At 39.7% G+C, this 25,019-nt stretch overlaps 1 protein-coding gene across 1 annotated transcript; it reads left to right on the forward strand.

Annotated features, from left to right (window-relative positions):
- Positions 1–1,129: 1,129 nt before the first annotated feature.
- Positions 1,130–25,019, forward strand: nubp1 (nucleotide binding protein 1 (MinD homolog, E. coli)). The gene is made up of 10 exons (XM_061905865.1): positions 1,130–1,238; positions 1,706–1,810; positions 7,411–7,544; positions 9,535–9,603; positions 9,766–9,798; positions 10,730–10,820; positions 10,937–11,091; positions 13,315–13,425; positions 15,241–15,427; positions 24,664–25,019. Exons 1-10 carry the CDS (start codon positions 1,208–1,210, stop codon positions 24,714–24,716), a joined length of 969 nt encoding a protein of 322 aa, XP_061761849.1. The 5' UTR covers positions 1,130–1,207; the 3' UTR covers positions 24,717–25,019.

Raw genomic sequence — 25,019 nt, forward strand, 5'->3', positions numbered from 1 at the left:
TCCTATGGAAAAAATGTCCCGGAAAACCTGAAATTCCTGGCAATCTGGGACTTTTTTGGAGCCCAACGTTTTCATACTCGACTGGTTCCGATCAGATCGAAACCGGAAGGGCTGAAAGCCGGCAAAGTTGGTTGTAAGTGGAACAATTAATTATTTTGCATTGGCATTGACACGATGGCGGAAAACATGGCACAACACTGACAAAAGGGCTAACTTGGTGGCTTACAGTGGCAAATAAGCATTTTGTACTAATTTGTCCAAGGGCTGAATGGATCAGTTTTAGAAAGTAAAAGCATGAAAAGAGAGGATACTTTTGCACCTGCAGAGTGAATGCATGCAATAATAATAAAATGAAGAAATATAAGACAAAAGAGAACATTATGTCATGTATTCCTGTGGCTGCTCGTTTGAAGGATATAAGCCAACAGGTACACGCTCTAGGACCAACTTGTGGGGGATGAGTGGGTGTTTTACTCACATACATACACACACGTACACACACTCAAAGAAGGGAACTTGACTACAGAAACTTCCAAACATGGGAATAAAATGACCCATATACCTGTACCTAACACACCTGGTATTATTACATCACCTGTATACTAATAACACACCTCACATTGCTGACACAGTAATAAATAATGTGTACATACACACGCCAGCGTTCTTACGGATCATTATGATGCCTTTTGTGTTTTGAGTGTAATCAGCCTTCAAATATTGTAATTATAAGCAGAGAAATTCAATTGTGTGTCGTTGTAAACCTTCATTACAAGTTTGTGTGTAAATGCGCATGCGTGTTTTTGTTCCATGGCATAATAAACAGCACTCTCTAGAGGTCAAAATTGTGAACATCTTTCTCGTTGGTAATTAAAAAAAAAACGAAACAACTGTTCTTTAATAGATTGACGCTATTTGATTCGAACAATGAATAAAATGTGTTGTTATTAACCATACTTCTATATTACACATGACCTCAGATCCGCTTGTAAATATCCAGCAATAATGTGTAATCTCTTATATAAATGTATTTCCTTGCTACAATAAAGACTTTACCACCGGACAAGTGTCTATATTTAAAGATGCATTTACATTGAAAAAAAAAAAATCCCAGATAAAGTGAATTATGTACAGTTTCTTACGACACATCCGAGCAGTTGCAACCGGAACCTTCGAAGGTGGGGAATTGTTAACAGTCGGACACAAAATGGGCGACGTACCAGAAAATGCACCCGAACGTGAGTTTTTAAATCTACAAATTACTACTAAATTTGTAAAAAATAAAAATAAAATGGTCGAATGGAACTTTGTGTTTCAAAACACTTTTTATGGCGTTTTCCTGTCAAACACGAAACTGTAAGTTAACATTGTCTTAACTGCGTCACAATTTACCACATCTTTTCCTGTCAATTTTAAGAGTCTGTTAAATAATGCGAACTTTATTTTTATTTTTTTATTCACTCTTTAAGATACTAAGCGAGATTGTATGAGGTGTCATAATGACGCTGCATTATTAGAAACATTAAGTGACATATTTTCGTCACTTATATTTTCGTTTAAGTCTGTAAAACCCATTTGGTTCCCCCTTCCTGTCTCCATCCTAACCTGAAATGGCTGTCTAAAGTTATATACATGTATACATACATATGCACTATAATACATGAGGGAAGAAGGCTTGAAATGACACAATGTTTAATCTGTCCAGACTGTCCAGGTACAAAGAGTGAACAAGCAGGAAAGTCTTCATCATGTCAAGGCTGCCCCAACCAAAAACTGTGTGCTTCTGGAGCCACCAAGGCCCCAGATCCAGGTACAGTGCATAATTCAGTGTTTATCAATCTTTTCTGAGCCAAGGCACACTTTTTTAATTGAAAAAATCCTGAGGCACACCACCAGCAGAAAACATTAAAAAATGAAACTCAGTAGCCGTATTGAAAATAAAAAGTTGTTCTCGCAATTGTTGGATATTAATTCAAACCATAACCAACCATGCGTCACTATAGCTCTTGTCTCAAAGTAGCTGTACTGTCACGACCTGTCACATCACGCCATGACTTCTTTTGAGTTTTTTGGTGTTTTCCTGTCTTGCGCTCCTATTTTGGCGGCTTTTCCTCGATTGTTGGTGTTTTCCTGTAGCGGTTTCATGTTTCCCCGGCACCTGCTTTTTTTTTGCAATCAAGACTATTTAATTTGTGCGGATGATATCCTTCTTGGTGTGAACATTGTTGATTGTCATGTCATGTACGGATGTACTTTGTGGACGTCGTCTACTTTACATGCTGTAAGACTTTGCTTTCGTCCTGCATGCTGTTTTTGTTTACTTTGCAGGCAGTTCAGTTTTAGTTTCATTCCTGAGCTTCAATGCCTTTTCTTAGCGGCACTTGCCGTTTGTTTATTTTTGGCTTAAGTGTTAGATACCTTTTTACCTACACGCTGCCTCCCGCATATTGTGATCACGACAAACCATGTCACCCAATATCTACAAAGCAATTAGCTACCTGCCGCACCTACTGATAGGGGAGAGTATTACACGGGTACTCTGCCGAGCTCTAAACAGCACAGACATCCAACAACGGCACATTATTTGCGGATTACAATTACTGGTTTGCAAAAAATATTTTTAACCCAATTAGGTGAAATTACATAATCTCCCACAGCACACCGGACTGTATCTCAGGGCACACGACACAGTGGTTGAAAAACACTGGCATAAGTTATCATTGTTTGTCACATGTTTGTGTTCACATTCATATATATATACATGTATATATATACATATATATTTATATACATGTATTTATATTTATATATATGTATTTATATTTATATATATATATATATATAATATATATATATATAAATGTATATTTATATATATGTATATATATATATATAATATATATGATTATATATATATAATATATATGCAGCACGGTAAAACAGGGGTTAGTGCATGCGCCTCACAATACAAAGGTGCTGAGTAGTCCTGAGTCCTATCCCGGGCTCGGGATCTTTCTGTGTGCAGTTTGCATGTTCTCCCCGTGACTGCATGGGTTCCCTCTGGGTACTCCGGCTTCCTGGGGATAGGTTGATTGGCAACACTAAATTGTCCCTTGTGTGTGAATGTGAGTGTGAATGTTGTCTGTCTGTGTTGGCGCTGCGATGAGTTAGCGACTTGTCCAGGGTGTACCCCGCCTTCCGCCCGAAATGCAGCTGTGATAGGCCCCCGCACCCCCGCGACCCTAAAGGGAATAAGCGGTAGAAAATGGATGGATGATAAATATATTTGCACACACACACACACACATATATATATATTTAAATATATATAAGCATACATACACGACTGCATGTAAAGTAACTGTGTGTGTGTGTCTGTATGCATGAATATATATATAATGTATATATAATCTGCGATGAGGTGGCGACTTGTCCAGGGTGTACTCCGCCCTCCGCCCGATTTTAGCATAGATAGGCACCAGCGCCCCCCGCAACCCCAAAGGGAATAAGCGGTAGAAAATGGATGTATATAAACTATATGTATATAATGTGTATACTGTCAGGGTTATTTGTTGACGAACCCCAAGATGCAGAGATGGAGGCAGGCATGGAGTGAGAAAACATGATTTAATAAAGATACTAAGACAAAATCAAACAAAAGGGTACTAACAAAAAGCGCGCACGAGGCGCATAACAAACTCAGGGTCTTTAGCATAGAAGCTAGCAAGAAACAAAAAAAGGGCCTAGCGTGGAAGCTAGCGGGTTGCAAACAGGAAAACAGAAGTTGTTACTTGTAGAGTGAAAACAAAACAGAAGCAGGGAACAAAAGACAGTAAGTTACAAACAAGCAAATGTAGCTTACCGCTACGCTGCAATAAAACGACACGATAGCAACGACAGGAGCGACATGTGGCAACGACAGTGATCCAGCTACTGACACAAGACAAAACAGGTACAAATAGGAGCAGGCTGATTGACATCAGGTGTGAACAGATGCCGATCAGCCGCAGCAGAGTGAAAACAGGACACAGGGAGACAAACAGGAAGCTGAACTAAAATAAGAGCACTAGACAGGAACTAAGGACAGGAAATACTAAACACACAGAGGAGAAACTAAAACACAAACCAACTGTCAGTGGCAACTCTGACAGTAGCCCCCCCTCCCATAAAAGATACCAGACGTTTTACAAACCCTCCCCCTTAGAAAAAAAAACAGTCCAAAGTCAAGGGAGGGTGGAGGGAGGACAAGGTGGTGGGCCGCCAGTGTCCCCGCACCCAGCGGGGAAGAGTCAAGTGGGGACGGCGACTGGAACGCCGCTGCCATTTGCAAGGCGGTCGCCCATGAAAAGACCACTTCTGTGGCCGATAGGTGTATGGTGGTGCTCTCTGCTGGCCCACTGGAGAGTATGGTGTTGGCGCCCCATGCTGCTGGCCCACCGGAGTGCCTGGTGGTCGCGCCCCCTGCTGCTGGCCCACCGGAGTGTGTGGTGGAGTCTGCTGGCCCATCGGAGTGCGTGGAGGAGTTATCTGGCCCACCGGAGTGCTTGGTGGCGCCATAGGTTGTAGACCCACCGGAGGTGATGGCACCGTAGGTTGCAGACCCACCGGAGGTGATGGTGGCGTCTGCCGGCCCACCGGAGATGACGGTGGCGTCTGCCGGCCCGCCGGAGATGGCACTGTCTGTTGCAGACCAACTGGAGATGATGGCGCTGTAGTTTGCAGACCCACTGGAGGTGATGGCGCCGTATGTTGCAGACCCACCGGAGGTGATGGTGGCGTCTGCCGGCCCACCGGAGATGACGGTGGCGTCTGCCGGCCCACCGGAGATGGCACCGTCTGTTGCAGACCAACTGGAGATGATGGCGCTGTAGTTTCCAGACCCACTGGAGGTGATGGCGCCGTAGGTTGCAGACCCACCGGAGGTGATGGTGGCGTCTGCCGGCCCACCGGAGATGACGGTGGCGTCTGCCGGCCCACCGGAGATGACGGTGGCGTCTGCCGGCCCACCGGAGATGGCACCGTCTGTTGCAGACCAACTGGAGATGATGGCGCTGTAGTGTGCAAAACCCACTGGAGGTGATGGCGCTGTAGGTTGCAGACCCACCGGAGGTGATTGTGGCGTCTGCCGGCCCACCGGAGATGACGGTGGCGTCTGCCGGCCCACCGGAGATGACGGTGGCGTCTGCCGGCCCACCGGAGATGACGGTGGCGTCTGCCGGCCCACCGGAGATGACGGTGGCGTCTGCCGGCCCACCGGAGATGACGGTGGCGTCTGCCGGCCCACCGGAGATGACGGTGGCGTCTGCCGGCATACCGGAGATGACGGTGGCGTCTGCCGGCCCACCGGAGATGGCACCGTCTGTTGCAGACCAACTGGAGATGATGGCGCTGTAGTTTGCAGACCCACTGGAGGTGATGGCGCCGTAGGTTGCAGGCCCACCGGAGGTGATGGCGGCGTCTGCCGGCCCATCGGAGGTGATGGCGGCGTCTGTTGCAGACCAACTGGGACGAGAAGTAGTTGTGCATCCCCAGCTGCACAGCCACTGATAACCCCCCCCTCAAGGGGCGGCTCCAAGACATCCCCAGTTAGGCCCACGGTCAACAGGGGTGGGTGGGAGAGGGCTTGAAATGCGGCCGAACTTCTTTTTAAATTAGCCATTAGCTCTAGCGCTAAATTAAGCCTCTCCGCCATGGACAACTCTGCGGGGTTCGTATTTGGCTGGATCATTCTGTCAGGGTTATTTGGTGACGAACCTCATGATGCAGAGATGGAGGCAGGCATGGAGTAAGAAAACATGATTTAATAAAGATACTAAGACAAAATCAAACAAAAGGGTACTAACACAAAGCGCGCACGATGCGGATAACAAACTAAGGGTCTTTAGCATAGAAGCTAGCAAGAAATTAAAAAGGGCCTAGCGTGGAAGCTAGCGTGTTGCAAACAGAAAAACAGAAGTTGTTACTTGTAGAGTGAAAACAAAACAGAAGCAGGGAAAAAAAGACAGTAAGTTACAAACAAACGAATGTAGCTTACCGCTACGCTGCAATAAAACGACACGATAGCAACGACAGTGATCCAGCAACTGACACAAGACAAAACAGGTACAAATAGGAGCAGGCTGATTGACATCAGGTGTGACCAGATGCCAATCAGCCGCAGCTGAGTGAAAACAGGACACAGGGAGACAAACAGGAAGCTGAACCAAAATAAGAGCACTAGACAGGAACTAAGGACAGGAAATACTAAACACACAGAGGAGAAACTAAAACACAAACCAACTGTCAGTGGCAACTCTGACATATACCGGTATATAACATATATATATATTTATATATAGTATATACATACACATACGTATATGTGTGTGTGTATATATGTATGTGTATACATATGTATTCGTGTGTGTGCATATTAAAATGATGGGTGTATTATTGATGTATAATTGGATATTAACAATATGTGAAAGTTTTACTTTACCTTGTTTACTTCAGTGACGACCTTCTTAAAGCTTTGAAATCAATCAGAAATATCAAGCAGCTGAAATGTGCCAAACTTGGATAAGTGTGAAGAGAGTGTTTTACATTTTTCCCAACATGCACTCCAATGGATTTAAACGGATGTAATTTTGAAAAATGTTTATGGTGTTTTGGCATTTTTCATAATATCCACAAGATTGTGTTATGTGTGACCATGTGTGTTGACCTTTATGTTCTATGCATTTTCTCTCTTGCACCATGACTAGGCAAGGTTGTTTTGATTGTGTCATATAAGTAAATGCTGTGCCATAATTTCAAATTACTTTTAAAGGTCATTGATATGATGTATTTACATTTTCCACAAGATGGCAGCAAATATCTAGCATTTAGAGACAGCCTGGTAGTTGAGATTAATTTGAAAGCACTCTGTGGTGCGATGCTATGTTGAATTCATGACGTCTTTCGGGCCAAATTGAAGACGCTGCCGGAGCGTAGTTTGGACACCCCTGTCGTAGATTATAGTTTAGACATTTTTATCAAGCTGGCTGACATAACTTCTTCCTGGATGTTACAAAAAGTATGAGAATATGTGAGCTGCTGCCTGCTCTTGTTTACTTATATGATAATCTCTTATTTGACTCTAAACGGGAGAAATAGGCCAAGAAGAAGGACAGAAACTGGAATTCCCTGGGGGAAATTTACAGTTTGACAGTTTTATTTAAGCAGGGGAGACCTACTGTAGGCTACCAGCGCTGCATGCAAGGAGACAAAGTAGTGGTTATTATCTACTTCACTACATTATTTTTATAATACTAAATATTGGGAGCATATGTATGTATCTGCCAATATAGTTCTGTTTTAGTTGTAAGAAAAAATATATGTCAAAATGCATGTAGGTCGATCTGTAATTCATACATCATGGAATGTCTGCAGCCATTAAGGAAATCGGAGCCAAGCTGTCCACGGTCAAACACAAGATCCTTGTGTTGTCTGGAAAAGGAGGCGTGGGGAAGAGTACGTTCAGTGCTCACCTGGCTCACGCCTTGGCAAGCGACGTCACCAAGGAGGTAATATTTTTGTTTTGATTATTGCCGAAGTTACATGCCACTCCCCCTGTATGTATTTTAGTTCTTTTTAAACCTTTCACATGCTGGTATTAAAGGAGAAATGCACTTTTTTTATAAGAACACATTTTGTTCTGTTTTGTATATATTCTAACTCATAAATAAACACTAGCAAAAGTCAGCTAATAATAGAGGTTAATGGACATCGTTTTATTCTGCTTATAAAGCGCTCTAAAAACACAAAAACAGCTCCATCAAGGTTTTCTATACACACTGTAATTACAGATGTAATATAGTAACAGAAGAGGCATGTTTATAATAACGTAATATTTACAAGTTTTGCTCATTTATACATACGGTGGCGCATTCATTTCACAGACGCATCACAACATTCGCTTTTCCCTTCAACTACCACAACTTTGGGACAAATGATCCAGAAACGTATATTTTTGATTTTGTGTGCTAAACAGATGCAGGACACTAAGCATCATGTAGCAGTATTGCTAAGTGCTAAACAAGTTATACAAACATAATAAAACAATCCCTTACTGTACAATGTCTGCTCTCATTGAGATAAAGACTGATTGGATGTTCATATTTTCCCACTTAGACGAAAATCCTAATCCTCACAAAGGTTTAAAAAAAAGTGCCGCAAATGAGCGTCTTTTTGTGATTTTCTCGCCATCTCTGAATCTAAGTTGGATGTCAAAGTTGACCAACTTGTGGGTTTTATGTCCACAACCTTTTACTATCCAGGGGAGAGGCATGATTTATCACCTAGACTTAACTTTCACCAACTCAGCTCAATATGTCCATCCATCCATCCATCCATTTTCTACCGCTAATTCCCTTTCGGGGTCGCGGGGGGCGCTGGCGCCTATCTCAGCTACAATCGGGCGGAAGGCGGTGTACACCCTGGACAGGTTGCCACCTCATCGCAGGGCCAACACAGATAGACAGACAGACAACATTCACACTCACATTCACATATAGCAGCATAAACTAGTTAGCGCTCTCTGATCACGGCGCAGCTAAAAATGTCTGCGTTAGTGATTATAATAACAATGTCGTTAATACTTGTTAATATTAAGGTCACGACATGTAAATGGAGCATTGTTGGTGTTTTTTGGATGTTTTTTTTAGAGAGTTTTATGGGCGCTATAGTGGTCTAATCACGAACGTGTCGTTTCGTTGAGATTCCAAGTTGCATTAAAGCAACGCAGGTGAAAAGCGTGCAGCCGAAAGTGTATTTAATGCGTGAAAAAACAAAAGGCGAGAGCTGGGAAGTGCTCTGGAAGCATAGGAAAGGCTATACTAAATGAAACTCGACAGATTAAAAAAAATAACAAACGTAATTTCTGGAGCACAGCAAAGACTGACTAGTAATAAAAATAACAAACCGGAATTTCTGGAGAACAGACAGGAGTGACGAAAAATAAAAATAACAAAAAGGAATTTCTGGAGAACAGCAAAGACTGAATAAAAGTAAAAATAACAAAATGGAATTTCTGCTGAACAGCAGGGACTGACTAGAAATAAAAATAACAAAACTGAATTTTTTTGGCAAAATGGTGTCAGATGCATAGCTAGCCACCTTGTACTTGCCATATTTTATGATTTAAGAATGCATAAAAAAATAACAAAGTGCGTTCTTGTCTTACATAAGGATTGTGAATGATGGGCTACATAAAGATGGTGAATGATGGGCAAAATTCCCCCAAAAGTGCATTTCCCCTTTAAGAGACACCGTTGCTTTCATCCTTAGAGTATTTTCTTCTTCTTTATGCAGAAACCTATTATGTATTGATCTTGTAATGGCAGCTCGTAGATCATAGCCTAAAGTTAGCATAGGGTAATGGGTCTGTGCTAGAAGCGATGAGATGACATCATAGGACTTCAAATACTGTACACCTCCACTGGCGAGTAAATTCTTTAGATCTCAAACAACGTGGTCGTGCCTCCACTGACTTATTTTGGACTCATCCAATTCTAGGTTGCCCTCTTGGACATCGATATCTGCGGGCCATCCATTCCTAGAATAATGGGGCTGGAGGGAGAGCAAGTAAGATATGGACAGAACCTTTAACATATACATAGATGATATATTTAATTGCTTTGAAACAACAGTGTGTTTTGATATTATTGCTATGGTCATTTATATTGGTGAAGACTCATTATTTCATCAGAGATTATGTATTTTAGTAATTTGTTTTCCTGTGTTCAGGTACATCAGAGCGGGTCAGGATGGTCCCCTGTGGTGAGTCACTTTCATCAATACGACAGTTGTTTTATTTGGTGTTCCTAATGACATTAATACAGAAGATAATAGTGTTATGTTTGTATGTAATTACTTTTTTCTTCTAGATATCCACTGATATGTTTTTTCAGGGCTGATACCGATTATTAGTAGTCAAGGTGGCCGATAACCGTTACTTGGAGCCAATATTAAATTGTAGTAACATATAGTTAAACATAAATAAAATACGCTCAAACAGCTTGACAGGGCTTTAAGTTTGTTGAGGGTTTTTTTTTGTTTTAGTTTTTATTTTAATTTAATTTAGTCGAGTACACCTGTGAAGTGAAAAGCATTTCAAGTGACTACCTCTTAAAGCTCATCGGGAGAATGCCAAGAGTGTGCAAAGGAGTAATCAGAGCATCCAACCATCCATTTTCTACTGCTTATTCCCTTTGGGGTCGCGGGAGGCGCTGGTGCCTATCTCAGCTACAATCGGGCGGAAGGCGGTGTACACCCTGGACAAGTCGCCACCTCATCGCAGGGCCAACACAGATAGACGGACAACATTCACACACATTCACGCACTATGGCCAATTTAGTGTTGCCAATCAATCTATCCCCAGGTGCATGTCTTTGGAAGTGTGAGTAAGCCGGAGTACCCTTTTTTGTTAAGTACATAACTCCACATGTGTTCATTCATAGTTTTGATGCCTTCGGTGACAATCTACAATGTAAATTAGTTATGAAAATAAAGAAAACGTGTTGAATGAGAAGGTGTGTCAAAACCTACGTCAAAATACCAAATATTGGCGACCATAACTCTTTGGTCCGTAATTTCTACCCAAAGTTGCAGCTCTTCTTTTGAAACTTATTAGAATGACCGAATGTACCAAATGAAGCGTCCAAGTGGCCGTGCATTTAACGTGTCTGCCGTGTTGTGCTCATGTTTCAGTACGTGGACGACAACCTCGCTGTCATGTCCATCGGCTTCCTGCTCGCTAGCCCGGACGATGCTGTCATCTGGAGAGGCCCCAAGAAAAACGGTGTGCGGAATTCCTTAAGCTGCATAAAATTGCATGATCCCCGACAAATTGATGGCAACTCGGTTCGAACCAGAAGGAAGCTTTTATTCATCTTTGGATCACTTTTGTCCTTTCAGGAATGATCAAGCAGTTTCTACGCGACGTGGATTGGGGGGACCTGGATTACCTCATAGTTGACACGCCTCCTGGCACTTCTGACGAGCACTTGTCCATTGTCCAATACCTAGGCTCCACCCACGTAGACGGGGCTGTCATCATCACCACCCCGCAGGTACACACTAGCATTGTCCTAGTACCAATATACCTTTATAGATTCCCTCTATATTGGTAAAATCATGTTTTTGAATAAAATCTCTTGGAACTTGGCAACTTCCCTGCACACTTAAGTTTCTTGTGTAGACAAAACAGGAACAACAACATTTACGCTATATCAACTATTTATCGATTGTCTTCCTCCCGCAAAGCTCAGACCTACTTCCTGTTCCTGTTTGTGGCGCGATGCCTTCTGGGTAATGTAGTATATAAACATTTAGCAACACACTGGCGTGCTCACTACTTAGTATTTTAATATTAAATAATTATTTATCTAGGGTAAGACGAGTAAAAACACATTTTCATTGGCAAAGATAACCTAGCAAAGAGGCAGCATTTACATATTAGTGATGTTGATGTGTGATGATAATCTCTCATCGTCTCTCATGTTGGAACATAAATTAATGATTAAGATTAGAATGTCTGCAACTTGTGGATGACACAAAGTACGTTTTTGGTGATGTTTTATTCTATAATCATAATTAACTATTCCTGTGACAGTCATTGGTACTTTAACTTGATAGTTGTAATTAATTACATCTCTACAGTACTGACTGTGCATTTACTGCCATCTCGTGTCTACTTTTTCTATTAACCTACTTTGTAGTACAAAACGAGTAAAACACCAACACAGTATTTTTTTTTTCCAATTTTTGTTGAACACCTGTGCTTTTTTTAGGTTAAGGTTACAAGGAATATTGATGACAAATTCATAATATCACAAGTTCATTTAATGTTATTGAAAAAAAGCCTCAAAAGATTACAACTTTTGCTATAATCATAAAAGAAAAATTGTAAAAATCCCGTAGGGTCACTGTAAAATATACAGCTGAACTGCACATACATGTAGAATTTGTGTTAAATCAGTGGTGTAGATTATTTCAGACTGAAAACAAGCAATACAGCCATTCCGAATGAAGGTTGGATCTTATACTGCTAGCTTAATGCTAAAATAACACGGACGAACCCGTTGAAAGGCTAACAAAAATTAGCATTGTGATCGTTTTACACCTTTACAAAATTGCTACGAATCAGCAAATGAACCGAATATTCATGCTAACGTTGTACTAATCGGCCGGTCTGCTGCGCTGCACTCAGTGAACGTGACAGATCACACACTAAGCGTTAAGTTGAGGGATGTCTACTCTTCCAGGAAATACAGCACAACGTTTTTTAAATAAAATTTTTCAGCAGAACCTGTTTGTGATATTTTTTGCTCTAGGTTCACGCAACTAGCATGGAAGAAGACCTAACCAACTGGGGACGGGAATTAATCATAACCCCTCAAACACCCCTCCACGACTTACGTTTATTTGCTATTTCATAAGGGATGGGTACCGATTCAGGTGCTTTTTTTTTTAGCAATGACCCAATCCCGCCAACGATTCACGTAAAATCCAACAGTGTCATGTTACAGTACTTAGGTTGCGTGTGACTTCCCACCCGGTTGCCAAACTCTCCGGCATTTGGCGATCACTCCAGCAGCGCTGAGAGTGCACTAAGCCATTTTTAATGCCCAAATATCAGTTGATTAAAAAAAATGCTAGATAAAGTACGGTTCCACTTTTATAAAAAAAAAAATGTGCTAGCTTAATGCTAATATACATCGGCTTTGCTGTTCACATACTACTGATTCGAATTAGCGATTTCACCACATCCGAATTTGTTAATGAAAACTAAAACTAAGATGCACGCTACAATCAAACAGCTGGAATACTTACAGTATTACCTCTTTTTAGGGCGCGACAAAAAAAACCACACATTATAAACGATGCATTACAGCCATCTAACCTCTTGCACTTGCAACTGTAATCGCAACATAATGCCATAATAAAACGAGACAGAACAGCAGTTGTCACAATCAGCTCATTTTTATAGATTTTTTTTCATTGATTTTATTGTCAAAAACAATAAATATTTATTAAAACACACAAAGGTACGGAAAATTATGGCGTTGAATACCGGTATCGATTGCCAGGTGCCAGGAATTGGTATCGTGTCGGTGCCAATTACAACAAGTATATCGTAGTGCCACCACAGACCTCGCATTACTAGATCATAGAAAACTGTCCCCGAACCAAAGTAGCCTCACAAGAGATGCAACTGGCCCTAAGCTATGCCTGTTTGTTGTCAGTGCACCCATTGTTGAAGTGAATTTCTACCCCTTACATTCTCTTTCCAGGAGGTGTCCCTGCAGGACGTTCGAAAGGAAATCCGCTTCTGTCAGAAAGTCAAGCTGCCGATCATTGGAGTGGTGGAAAACATGAGTGGATTTGTGTGTCCCAAATGCAAGGTTTCTGACAGACGCATACACGGTACACTCATAAACACGGTCACAAGAACCTGGTAAACAACTTTTGTATTCATCCATGCATTAAGTAAATCAGGGGTGTGAAAAGTGCTGCCTGGGCGCCTTTTAAAATAAACTATTACACATAATTGTAATTAAAGAGCTAACAGGTGTAATATAACAAAGAACCCATGCAATATTGTCACTAATAACACAAAGCTGCCATACAGCTTTAAAACTGTCATTGATATGAAAATAATAATAAAAACTTACAATCGACGAGTAGATGTGATGTTAATCTAGATATTTAAGTGTTGGAAGTGAAAATAATTTATATTGACATTTGACTTATTTTTAACGTTTTTATGAGTGGGGAGCTGTTGGAATCCTAAGAACTTTAGTTTGTCCATCCATCCATCCATTTCTACCGCTTATTCCGTATGGGGTCGCGGTGGGCGCTGGTGCCTATCTCAGCTACAATCGGGGGGAAGGCGGTGTACACTCTGGACAAGTCGCCACCTCATCACAGGGCCAACACAGATAGACAACATTCACACTTACATTCACACACAAGGGCCAATTTACTGTTGCCAATTTTCCTATCCCCAGGTGCATGTCTTTGGAAGTGGTAGGAAGCCGCAGTACCCAGGGGGAACCCACGCAGTCACGGGGTGAACATGCAAACTCCACACAAAAAGATATTTTGTGTTTTGCCATAAAACAGGGTTTTCTTAAAAAAAAAAAGGGCACAAAACATAAAAATAAAAAAAAAACCTAATAGCAACTAATAGATCTGAAGTTGTAGATATTTAAGTGTTTAAAGTAAAAAATAAATATTAATATGACATTTTTCGCACTTTTATGAGCCTTTTGGATCCCTAATACCTTAAGTCTGTCATTGTTCAAACATAATAATGGATCAAAATCAATGTTGTCACGAATTATTTACAATGCTCCTATTATGTTCATTTTGAAAAATCTTTCAAGGGAAAATGTTGCATATTATGTGTTTTGCCTTTAAAAAAAAGGGCATAAAACATAAATTTATAAAAAAAACAACTTTTCAAGAACAGATAGATTTGAACTTTATAGATGTTTAATTTTTCAAAGTAAAAAATCAATAATAAATTACTTATTACTTATACATAATAATGAATCAATAGCCATGTAGTTATGAAGTATTTACCTATTTAAGTTTTCTAATTGCGTTACATCAAATATTCCTTTTTAAAAAATGTTTTAGGGAAAATTTTGCATGTTTTGTGTTTTTGCCATAAAATAGCAGTGTCTTTTTTCGAAAGAAAAGGGCATATAACATAAAAAAAGATTAAACACTTTAGGCAAGTGATACATTAAAAGTTGAACTATAAATATTTAAGTGTTGAAAGTATATATTTTGGGTTCCTAGCGACTCTAATGGTTTTGAAAATAAAAAATAACAAAATGGCCCCCCTGACTTGCTTTTATTTTTAATATGCGGCCCTCGGCTGAAAAAGTTTGGACACTTTTGGCAGGATTTTTCCACGAGGAAAAAGTGCAACATGAAATTTCATCTGTTGCTAGATTGTACGTTGGAAAGCAATGCTGCACATAACATGCTTATTATTGCTTAGTAGTTACAAAACAATGCTGCACATAATATACTTATTAATGCTCATTAGTTCGAAAGCTATGCTGCACATAACGTACTTATTATAACTCAGTAGTTAGAAAGCAATGCTGCACATACCACACATATTCATACTCAGTAGTTAGAAAGCAATGCTGCACATAATATACTTTTTTAAATAATTAGTATTGTCTTCACCTGTCTTCTAGAACACATCGCAGATTTTCCCTCCCACCAGTGGGGGCGCTGAGAAGATGTGTGCAGACTTAAATCTACCGCTGCTGGGCAAAGTGCCACTCGACCCGAGGATCGCCAAAAGCTGTGATGAGGGCAAGTCCTTCCTCGACGAAGTGCCCGACTCTCCTGCTGCCCAAGTCTACCAGAGGATCGTGCAAGGTGAGTTTGTCCCTCACCACATCACATTTCAAATAGTGCGGCTTCACTACATCGCTGTTTTCAGAAAATAAAACCAAACATATTCTATAGGCAGGACGTCCGTTTCTGTGTTAAGGGTGACAATGCTAACAATACAGCGGTTAGTCTTGCCGCTGTCTTCACCGCTACAATCAAATTGAACAACCAATTGAGGCACTTGGTCGTCAACTCCTGCCTCATCAATTGCACATCTCCACATTGGTAAAGCCTGTCACTGTTATTTAAAAACGAGACTAGAATCAGGCTAGAATGAAGGTTTTAGAATGGTCTTCCCAAAGCCCTGACTTAAACGTCTGGACAATGCTGAAGAAACAAGTCCATATCAGAAAACCAACACATTCAGCTGAACTGCACCAATTTTGTCAAGTGGAGTGGTCAAAAATTCAACCAGAAGCTTGTGGATGGCTACCAAAAGCGCCTCATTGCAGTGAAACTTGCCAAGGGACATGTAACCAAATATTAACATTGCTGTATGTATACTTTTGACCCAGCAGTTTTGGTCACATTTTCAGTAGACCTATAATAAATTCATAAAAGAACCAAACTTCATGAATGTTTTTTGTGACCAAAGACTATGTGCTCCAATCACTCTATCACAAAAACATAATAGTTGTAGAAAGTATTGGAAACTCAAGACAGCCATGACATTATGTTATTTACAACTGTATGCAAACTTTTGATCAAGACTGTATGTATGTATGGCCACGTGTGTGTGTGTGTGTGTGTGTGTGTGTGTGTGTGTGTGTGTGTGTGTGTGTGTGTCTGTGTGTGTCTGTGTGTGTGTGTGTGTGTGTGTGTGTGTGTGTGTGTGTGTGTGTGTGTGTGTGTGTGTGTGTGTGTGTGTGTGTGTGTGTGTGTGTGTGTGTGTGTGTGTGTGTGTGTGTGTGTGTGTGTGTGTGTGTGTGTGTGTGTGTGTGTGTGTGTGTGTGTGTGTGTGCGCGCGCGCGTGCGTGCGTGTGTGTACAGTATGTATATATGTGTATATATATATATATATATATATATATATATATATATATCCATCCATCCATCCATTTTCTACCGCTTATTCCCTTTTGGGGTCGCGGGGGGCGCTAGCGCCTATCTCAGCTACAATCGGGCGGAAGGCGGGGTACACCGTGGACAGGTCGCCATCTCATCGCAGGGCCAACACAGATAGACAGACAACATTCACACTCACATTCACACACTAGGGCCAATTTAGTGTTGCCAATCAACCTATCCCCAGGTGCATGTCTTTGGAAGTGGGAGGAAGCCTGAGTACCCGGAGGGAACCCACTCATTCACGGGGAGAACATGCAAACTCCACACAGAAAGATCCCGAGCCTGAATTTGAACCCAGGACTGCACTTATTCCCTTTTGGGGTCGCGGGGGGGCGCTGGTGCCTATCTCAGCTACAATCGGGTGGAAGGTGGTGTACACCCTGGACAAGTCGTCACCTCATCGCAGGGCCAACACAGATAGACAGACAACATTCACACTCACATTCAGACAGTAGGGCCAATGTAGTGTTGCCAATCAACCTATGCCCAGGTGCATGTCTTTGGAAGTGGGAGGAAGCCGGAGTACCCGGAGGGAACCCACGCATTCACGGGGAGGACATGCAAAATATATATATATGTATATATATATATATATATATATATATATATATACACACACACACAGAGGGGCAAAAAAGTATTTAATCAGCCACCGATTGTGCAAGTTCTCCCATTTAAAATGATGACAGAGGTCTGTAATTTTCATCATAGGTACACTTAAATGGTAAATGGGTTGTACTTGTATAGCGCTTTTCTACCTTCAAAGTACTCAAAGCGCTTTGACACTACTTCCACATTTACCCATTCACACACTGATGGAGGGAGCTGCCATGCAAGGCGCCAACCAGCACCCATCAGGAGCAAGGGTGAAGTGTCTTGCTCAGGACACAACGGACGTGTCGAGGTTGGTACTAGGTGGGATTTGAACCAGGGACGCTCGGGTTGCGCACGGCCACTCTGCCACTGCGCCACGCCGTCCCTCACTTCAACTGTGAGAGACAGAATGTGAAGGAAAAACATCCAGGAATTCACATTGTAGGAATTTTAAATAATTTATTTGTAAATTATGGTGGAAAATAAGTATTAGGTCAACCATTCAAAGCTCTCACTGATGGAAGGAGGTTTTGGCTCAAACTTTCACGATACATTGCCCCATTCATTCTTTCCTTAACACGGATCAATCGTCCTGTCCCCTTAGCAGAAAAACAGCCCCAAAGCATGATGTTTCCACCCCCATGCTTCACAGTAGGTTTGGTGTTCTTGGGATGCAACTCAGTATTCTTCTTCCTCCAAACACGAGGAGTTGAGTTTATACCAAAAAGTTATATTTTGGTTTCATCTGACCACATGACATTCTCCCATGTGCTCTCTGGCAAACTTCAGACGAGCCTGGACATGCACTGGCTTAAGCAGAGGGACACGTCTGGCACTGCAGGATTTGATTCCCTGTCGGCATTGTGTGTTACTGATGATAACCTTTGTTACTTTGGTCCCAGCTCTCTGCAGGTCATTCACCAGGTCCCCCTGTGTGGTTCTGGGATTTTTGCTCACCGTTCTCATGATCATTTTGACCCCACGGGATGAGATCTTGCGTGGAGCCCCAGATTGAGGGAGATTATCAGTGGTCTTGTATGTCTTCCATTTTCTGATAATTGCTCCCACAGTTGATTTTTTTCACACCAAGCTGCTTGCCTGTTGTAGATTCAGTCTTCCCAGTCTGGTGCAGGTTTACAATTATTTTCCTGGTGTCCTTCGACAGCTCTTTGGTCTTGGCCATAGTGGAGTTTGGAGTTTGACTGTTTGAGGCTGTGGACAGGTGTTTTTTATACAGATAGCGAGTTCAAACAAGTGCCATTAATACAGGTAACGAGAGGAGGACAGAAGAGCTTCTTAAAGAAAAAGTTACATGTCTGTGAGAGCCAGAGATCTTCCTTGTGTGAAGTGACCAAATACCTTTTTTCCAGCATAATTTACAAATAAATTCTTTAAAATTTCTACAATGTGAATTCCTGGATTCTTTTTTCACATTCTGTCTCTCACAGTTGAAGTGTACCTATGATGAAAATTACAGACCTCTGTCATCATTTTAAGTGGGAAAAATTGCACAATCGGTGGCTGACTGTATATATATATATATATATATATATATATATATATATATATATATATATATATATATATATACAGTGGGGCAAAAAAGTATTTAGTCAGCCAATGATTATGCCAGTTTTCACACTTATAATGATGACAGAGGTCTGTAATTTTCATCGTAGGTACACTGCAACGGTGAATGTGAAAAAAAAAATCCAGGAATGCACATTGTAGGAGTTTTAAAGAATTTATTTGTAAATTATGGTGGAAAATAAGTATTTGGTGAACCATTCAAAGCTCTTACTGATGGAAGGAGGTTTTGGCTCAAAATCTCACGATACATGGCGATACCAAAATGGATACATGGATGATACAGCAGAGGATTGGGAGAATGTCATGTGGTCAGATGAAACTAAAATATAACTTTTTGGTATAAAGTCAACTCGTCGTGTTTGGAGGAAGAAGAATACTGAGTTGCATCCCAAGAACACCATACCTACTGTGAAGCATGGGGGTGGAAACATCATGCTTTGGGGCTGTTTTTCTGCTGAGGGGACAGGAAAATTTATCCCTGTTAAGGAAAGAATGAATGGGTTCAAGTATTGTGATATTTTGAGCCAAAACCTCCTTCCATCAGTGAGAGCTTTGAATGGTTGACCAAATACTTATTTTCCACCATAATTTACAACGGATTTTTAAAAAATTCCTTCAATGTGAATTCCTGGATTTTTTTTCATATTCAGTCTCTCACAGTTGAAGTATACCTATGATGAAAATTACAGACTTCTGTCATCATTTTAAGTGGGAGAACTTGCACAATCGGTGGCTGACTAAATACTTTTTTGCCCCACTGTGTTTATATATGTATGTATATATAATATATATATATATATATATATACATACATACATATATGTGTGTATATATATGTATGTATGTATGTATATATACATGTATATGTATGTATGTGTGTGTATATATATATATATATATATATATATATATATATATATATATATATATATATATATATATATATATATGTATATATATTAGAGATGCGCGGATAAGCAATTATTTCATCCGCAATCACATTACAAAAGTCGTCATCCACCCGAACCAACATTTTATCAAAACCCCACCCGCCCGTTGTTATATATCTAATATAGACGATGCAAGGCATTAGTGAGGTTAGAAAGCTTTTGCCTGTTAAAGAAAGGAGACTGATCCAATGCAGCACAGACATTCCATGTGTGCCACGCATTAATATCTATTGGCCATGCATTAGTGGCTAACAGATATTAATGCGTGATAATATTATTTATCAATTTTATAATATTATTGTCACTTCCATTAACAAAGTGTTGACTATTGTTGCCTATGCCCTCAGATCAAGAGTGCGTTCCTCACACCTTGTGTGTGCAGTTGCAGCAAGCAGAGCGATGCTTTAAAGACGTAAAAAAATGTTTTAGAAAGACTAGGCCTAATTTTCGTTAGGTAAAAAAAAAATTCTGAATTTATTTCAATGAATATTAACTTGTTAACGTTTAAATGCTCAAATAGGGACGAGAGCGGGGTGCACTGTGAAATAGTGAACAATTTTGCGACAAAGATGAACCTTTATTGATTGATCTGCAGCCATGACAAAATATCAGACAATCTCCATTGTCAACGACAGGCAGGAAAATAAAGATAAACACATAGCCTATGTTGTAGGCATAGGCATAGGCTTATACGTTTTTAATTTGAAATAAAAAAATAAATACAAAATGTGCCTCATAAGCCTTAGGCGGTCAATCACGCGCACAAACTTAAATTATACAATAACATATGTATGTCTATCCCTATTTAAACAAAAATGAATTAAATAAATAATAATAATAAATTATCTGCAACTTATTGGCCAAGGCAAATAGCTGAAGGGGGGAAATCAAACCCATCAGACTGCACTTTATCATCAAACTTGAATTATCATGAAAATAGACGGTCGCGACAAACAACGCAGTCTAAATAGCCTTACATTGTAGACAATCTGAGATGCGCTTCACTTGAAAGCGAGGCCAAATAATTAACACACAGTAGTATATCTCGAATAGAAAAAAAAACACAATAAACAACGTAATTGCCTTAATTCCTTTGCATTGTAGTGCGCCCAAACAACACGTAACCATCAAAATTATTCAACTGACCGAACTCAATGTAGGTTACACCTGGGCTTATTTGGTATAGCCTAGGTAACGTAGACTAATTTGTTTAACATATCCAACCGTATTTTTTTGTTAGCACTATGCAGGAATAAAATGGCATCTAAAATGCGCTCTGCGGCACTTGTTGCTGGGACGCATAGGATTCTCTTGGCAAGGTGTTGTAGTCGTGGGAATGATTGTCCTTGTTTCCCCCAAAAGGAAAGTAGATTTTCCTCTGCTGAGGAATAATCCTCTACTTCATCAACAAGCACAGGTGTATCCTCCTCCCATTCTGTGAAGTCAATCATTTTCTTTTTCGGTGAGGTTTTGCACAAATGTGATGCACAATGTTAGATGTCCCGGTTTTGGGACTGTCGTAGACATAAACAGCGTCGCAGCTCTTGCAAATCACGTAGCCAGCATTGCGATAATCCTGATTTACTACCTCATAAAAGCGAGTCCACGCTGAACTTTTCTGGTCTTTTTTTCCCCTGGTCTTTAGTATTTCCTTTTTTAGTTTGTCGCGTACCACGTTTGCTGCCGGCGTTGCCATCTTTTTCTTTTTTTCTTCTTCTTCTGTTGTGTTGTGTTGTGTTGTGCTGTGCTGCAGTGCCTGATGAATAATTGACTGTTTCAAAGAGTGCTGCTCGTTTTTCGTATATGGGTAACAACATTTAACTATGTATATATATTTCCGAATTGGTTCAACCGCCACCCCCCCGAATCTATTTAAAATGTATTTTTTTCATCATGTCACCTGCCCGACCCGCGGTTTATCCGCGCACTCCGCGGTTGTGTCCGCAAACCGTGCATCTCTAATATATATATATATATATTATACATATATATATTATATATATATATATATATATATTATATATATTGTATCTATATTATATATATATATTGTATATATACGTATATATATATATACATATATGTATATATACATATATACGTATGTATATACTGTATATATATATATGTATGTATGTTTATGTGTATTAAGGGACGGCGTGACGAAGTTGGTAAATATATGTGTATGATTGTATATATGTATTGTCATACACACATACATATACAGTATATGCATATATATATGTATGCATACCGTATGCATATATATATATATATATATATATATATATATATATATATATATATATATATATATATATATATATATATATATACAAACCCTGTTTCCATATGAGTTGGGAAATTGTGTTAGATGTAAACATAAACGGTATACAATGATTTGCAAATCATTTTCAACCCATATTCAGTTAAATATGCTACAAAGACAACATATTTGATGTTCAAACTGATAAACCTTTTTTTTTTTTCAAATAATCATTAACTTTAGAATTTGATGCCAGCAACACGTGACAAAGAAGTTGGAAAAGGTGGGAATAAATACTGACAAAGTTTAGGAATGCTCATCAAACACTTATATGGAACATCCCACAGGTGTGCAGGCTAATTGAGAACAGTTGGGTGCCATGATTGGGTATAAAAGCAGCTTCCATGAAATGCTAAGTAATTCACAAACAAGGATGGGGTGAAGGTCACCACTTTGTAAGCAAATTGTCGAACAGTTTTAGAACAACATTTCTCAACGAGCTATTATTGCAAGGAATTTAGGGATTTTACCATCTACGGTCGGTAAAATCATCAAAAAGTTCAGAGAATCTCGAGAAATCATTGCACCTAAGCAATGATATTACGGACTTTTGATCCCTCAGGCGGTACTGCATTAAAAACCGACATCAGTGTGTAATGGATATCACTACATGGGCTCAGGAACACTTTATAAAACCACTGTCAGTAACTACAGTTGGTCGCTACATCTGTAAGTGCAAGTTACAACTCTACTATGCAAAGCCAAACCCATTTATCAACAAAATCCTGAAACGCAGTCAGCAGGGCTGGGCCCGAGCTCACCTAAGATGGACTGATGCAATGTGGAAAGGTGTTATGTGGTCTGACAAGTTCACATTTCAAATTATATTTGGAATCAGTGGACGTGGTGTCCTCCAGAACAAAGAGGAAAACAACCATTCGGATTGTTATAGGTGCAAGGTTCAAAAGCCAACATCTGTGATGGTATGGGGGTGCATTAGTGCCCAAGGCATGGGTAACTTACACATTTGTGAAGGCACCATTAATGCTGAAAGGTCCATACAGGTTTTGGAGCAACATATGTTGTCATCCAAGCAACGTCATCATGGACGCCCCTGCTTATTTCAGCAAGGCAAGTGTTACAACAGCGTGGCTTCATAAAAAAAGAGTGCGGGTACTTTTCTGGCCCGCCTGCAGTCCAGACCTGTCTCCCATCGAAAATGTGTGGCGCATTATGAAGCGTAAAATACGACAGCGGAGACCCCGGATTGTTGAACGACTGAAGCTCTACATACAACAAGAATGGAAAATAATTCCACTTTCAAAGCTTCAACAATTAACTTTCCTCAGTTCCCAAACATTTATTGAGTGTTGTTAAAAGAAAAGGTGATGTAACACAGTGGTGAACATGTCCTTTCCCAACTACTTTGGCACGTGTTGCAGCCATGAAATTCCAAGTTAATTATTATTTGCAAAAAAAAATAAAGTTTATGAGTTTGAACATCAAATATCTTGTCTTTGTAGTGCACTCAATTGAATATGGGTTGAAAGGGATTTGCAAATCATTGTATTCTGTTTATATTTACATCTAACACAATTTCCCAACTCATATGGTTTGTATATATGTATATATGCATATATATGTGTGTGTGTATATACTGTATATATATATATGTATATGTGTGTATATAAATATATATGTATATGTGTGTGTATATATATATATATATATATATATATATATATATATATATATGTGTGTGCGTGTATATATATATATATATATATATATATATATATATATATATATATAAACATATACATATATATATATATATAATACGTGTGCGTGCGTGTGTTGATGTAGCTACTTTTGCTGTGTAGCTTGCTATAGTTCTCTAGGGATAGCTTACCCTATAGTTTAGCTTCATTTAATTGAGAGTAACTAGTATCTTAGATTATCACATTTTCCAAGTAGTTTGTCCATACCTAATTATCTGTTAGTCTACATCTTTACCTTATTTGCTATATTGCAAATATTTCGTAAATGTGCACCTAATTCTACTTTTCGAATAAATCACAATTCTCATTTGTAACTATTGGTCATATCGAAGTAAATCCGAATTGTTTATGTATTTTATGGAGGAATGTAGTTAATCATAGAACCGGAATCCAATTTAACCAAAAAATATAATTATTTTTTAATCCAGAATCGATTCTAAGTCAAATCGTTACCCCTAAGAATAGAATTGCTATCGTGTGGTGCCCATAGATTCACAGCCCAAATACTTACTATCGCCAAGTTTTGAGCAAATCAATGACTTGCAGTACAGTGAAACGTTTAAATGTGTTCCTGAATTACATTCTGACAACAAAATTGCATTGTGTCCAAATATGAAATCACATTTTAATAATGTAAATCAGTAATAACCTGTCATTAATCATTTTGAATCACAATTCCTAAGCCTGATTAATCTAATTAAATGATCCCTTGACTTCCCTAATAATACCAATTAGCCGCGATAAACAAAGGGGGACAGTACTACTTTGTAATTTTTTTAAACAGATGCCAATGTCTCCCTATTTGACCAAATAGTTTCAAAACGGCCCAACTCCAGGCAGATAGAAAGTGAAAGAAGAGAAGCAAATAAAAGTAGTTTTAACATACAAATAAATGCTGCTGTGTTTTAATGAGTTCATTGAACGATCAGACACAATGCAATCATCCTATGTCTCTCACCTTCCCTCCACCAGGTATCAGGGACTACTGTTCCAGACACACCACAGGCCAGTCCAACACCGCCTGAACACACCGTGACAACAACTGTGTCGGACCAAAGCTAAGACAGCCTACTTTTTCATGAAAACTAAATACGCACATTCAGAACTGTCCCGTAGCTATTTTGGGAAGCACAATGTTGCCACATTCATGTTTGACAGTCGGAATGCTGAACGCATCAGTCATTGGGGTGTTTCTTTGGCAAACTTTAGAAAAAACATGCCTCAAGTTCAATTTAAATGTGATTAAAATAGTATAAAATGTTTTTGTTTTCAGTACCTTTTTTTGTCTTTTTGTTTCTATAAACCTACAATAAAAATGATGCACTGTT

Source organism: Nerophis ophidion, linkage group LG07 (assembly GCF_033978795.1).
Source record: "Nerophis ophidion isolate RoL-2023_Sa linkage group LG07, RoL_Noph_v1.0, whole genome shotgun sequence".
Taxonomy (NCBI): domain Eukaryota; kingdom Metazoa; phylum Chordata; class Actinopteri; order Syngnathiformes; family Syngnathidae; genus Nerophis; species Nerophis ophidion.

Coding starts and splice junctions, on each gene's coding strand:
- nubp1 (XM_061905865.1), top strand. CDS start 1,208: ATGGGCGACGTACCAGAAAATGCACCCGAAC. Junction 1,811..7,410: donor CACCAAGGCCCCAGATCCAG/GTACAGTGCATA, acceptor GAATGTCTGCAG/CCATTAAGGAAATCGGAGCC. Junction 15,428..24,663: donor CTACCAGAGGATCGTGCAAG/GTGAGTTTGTCC, acceptor TCCCTCCACCAG/GTATCAGGGACTACTGTTCC.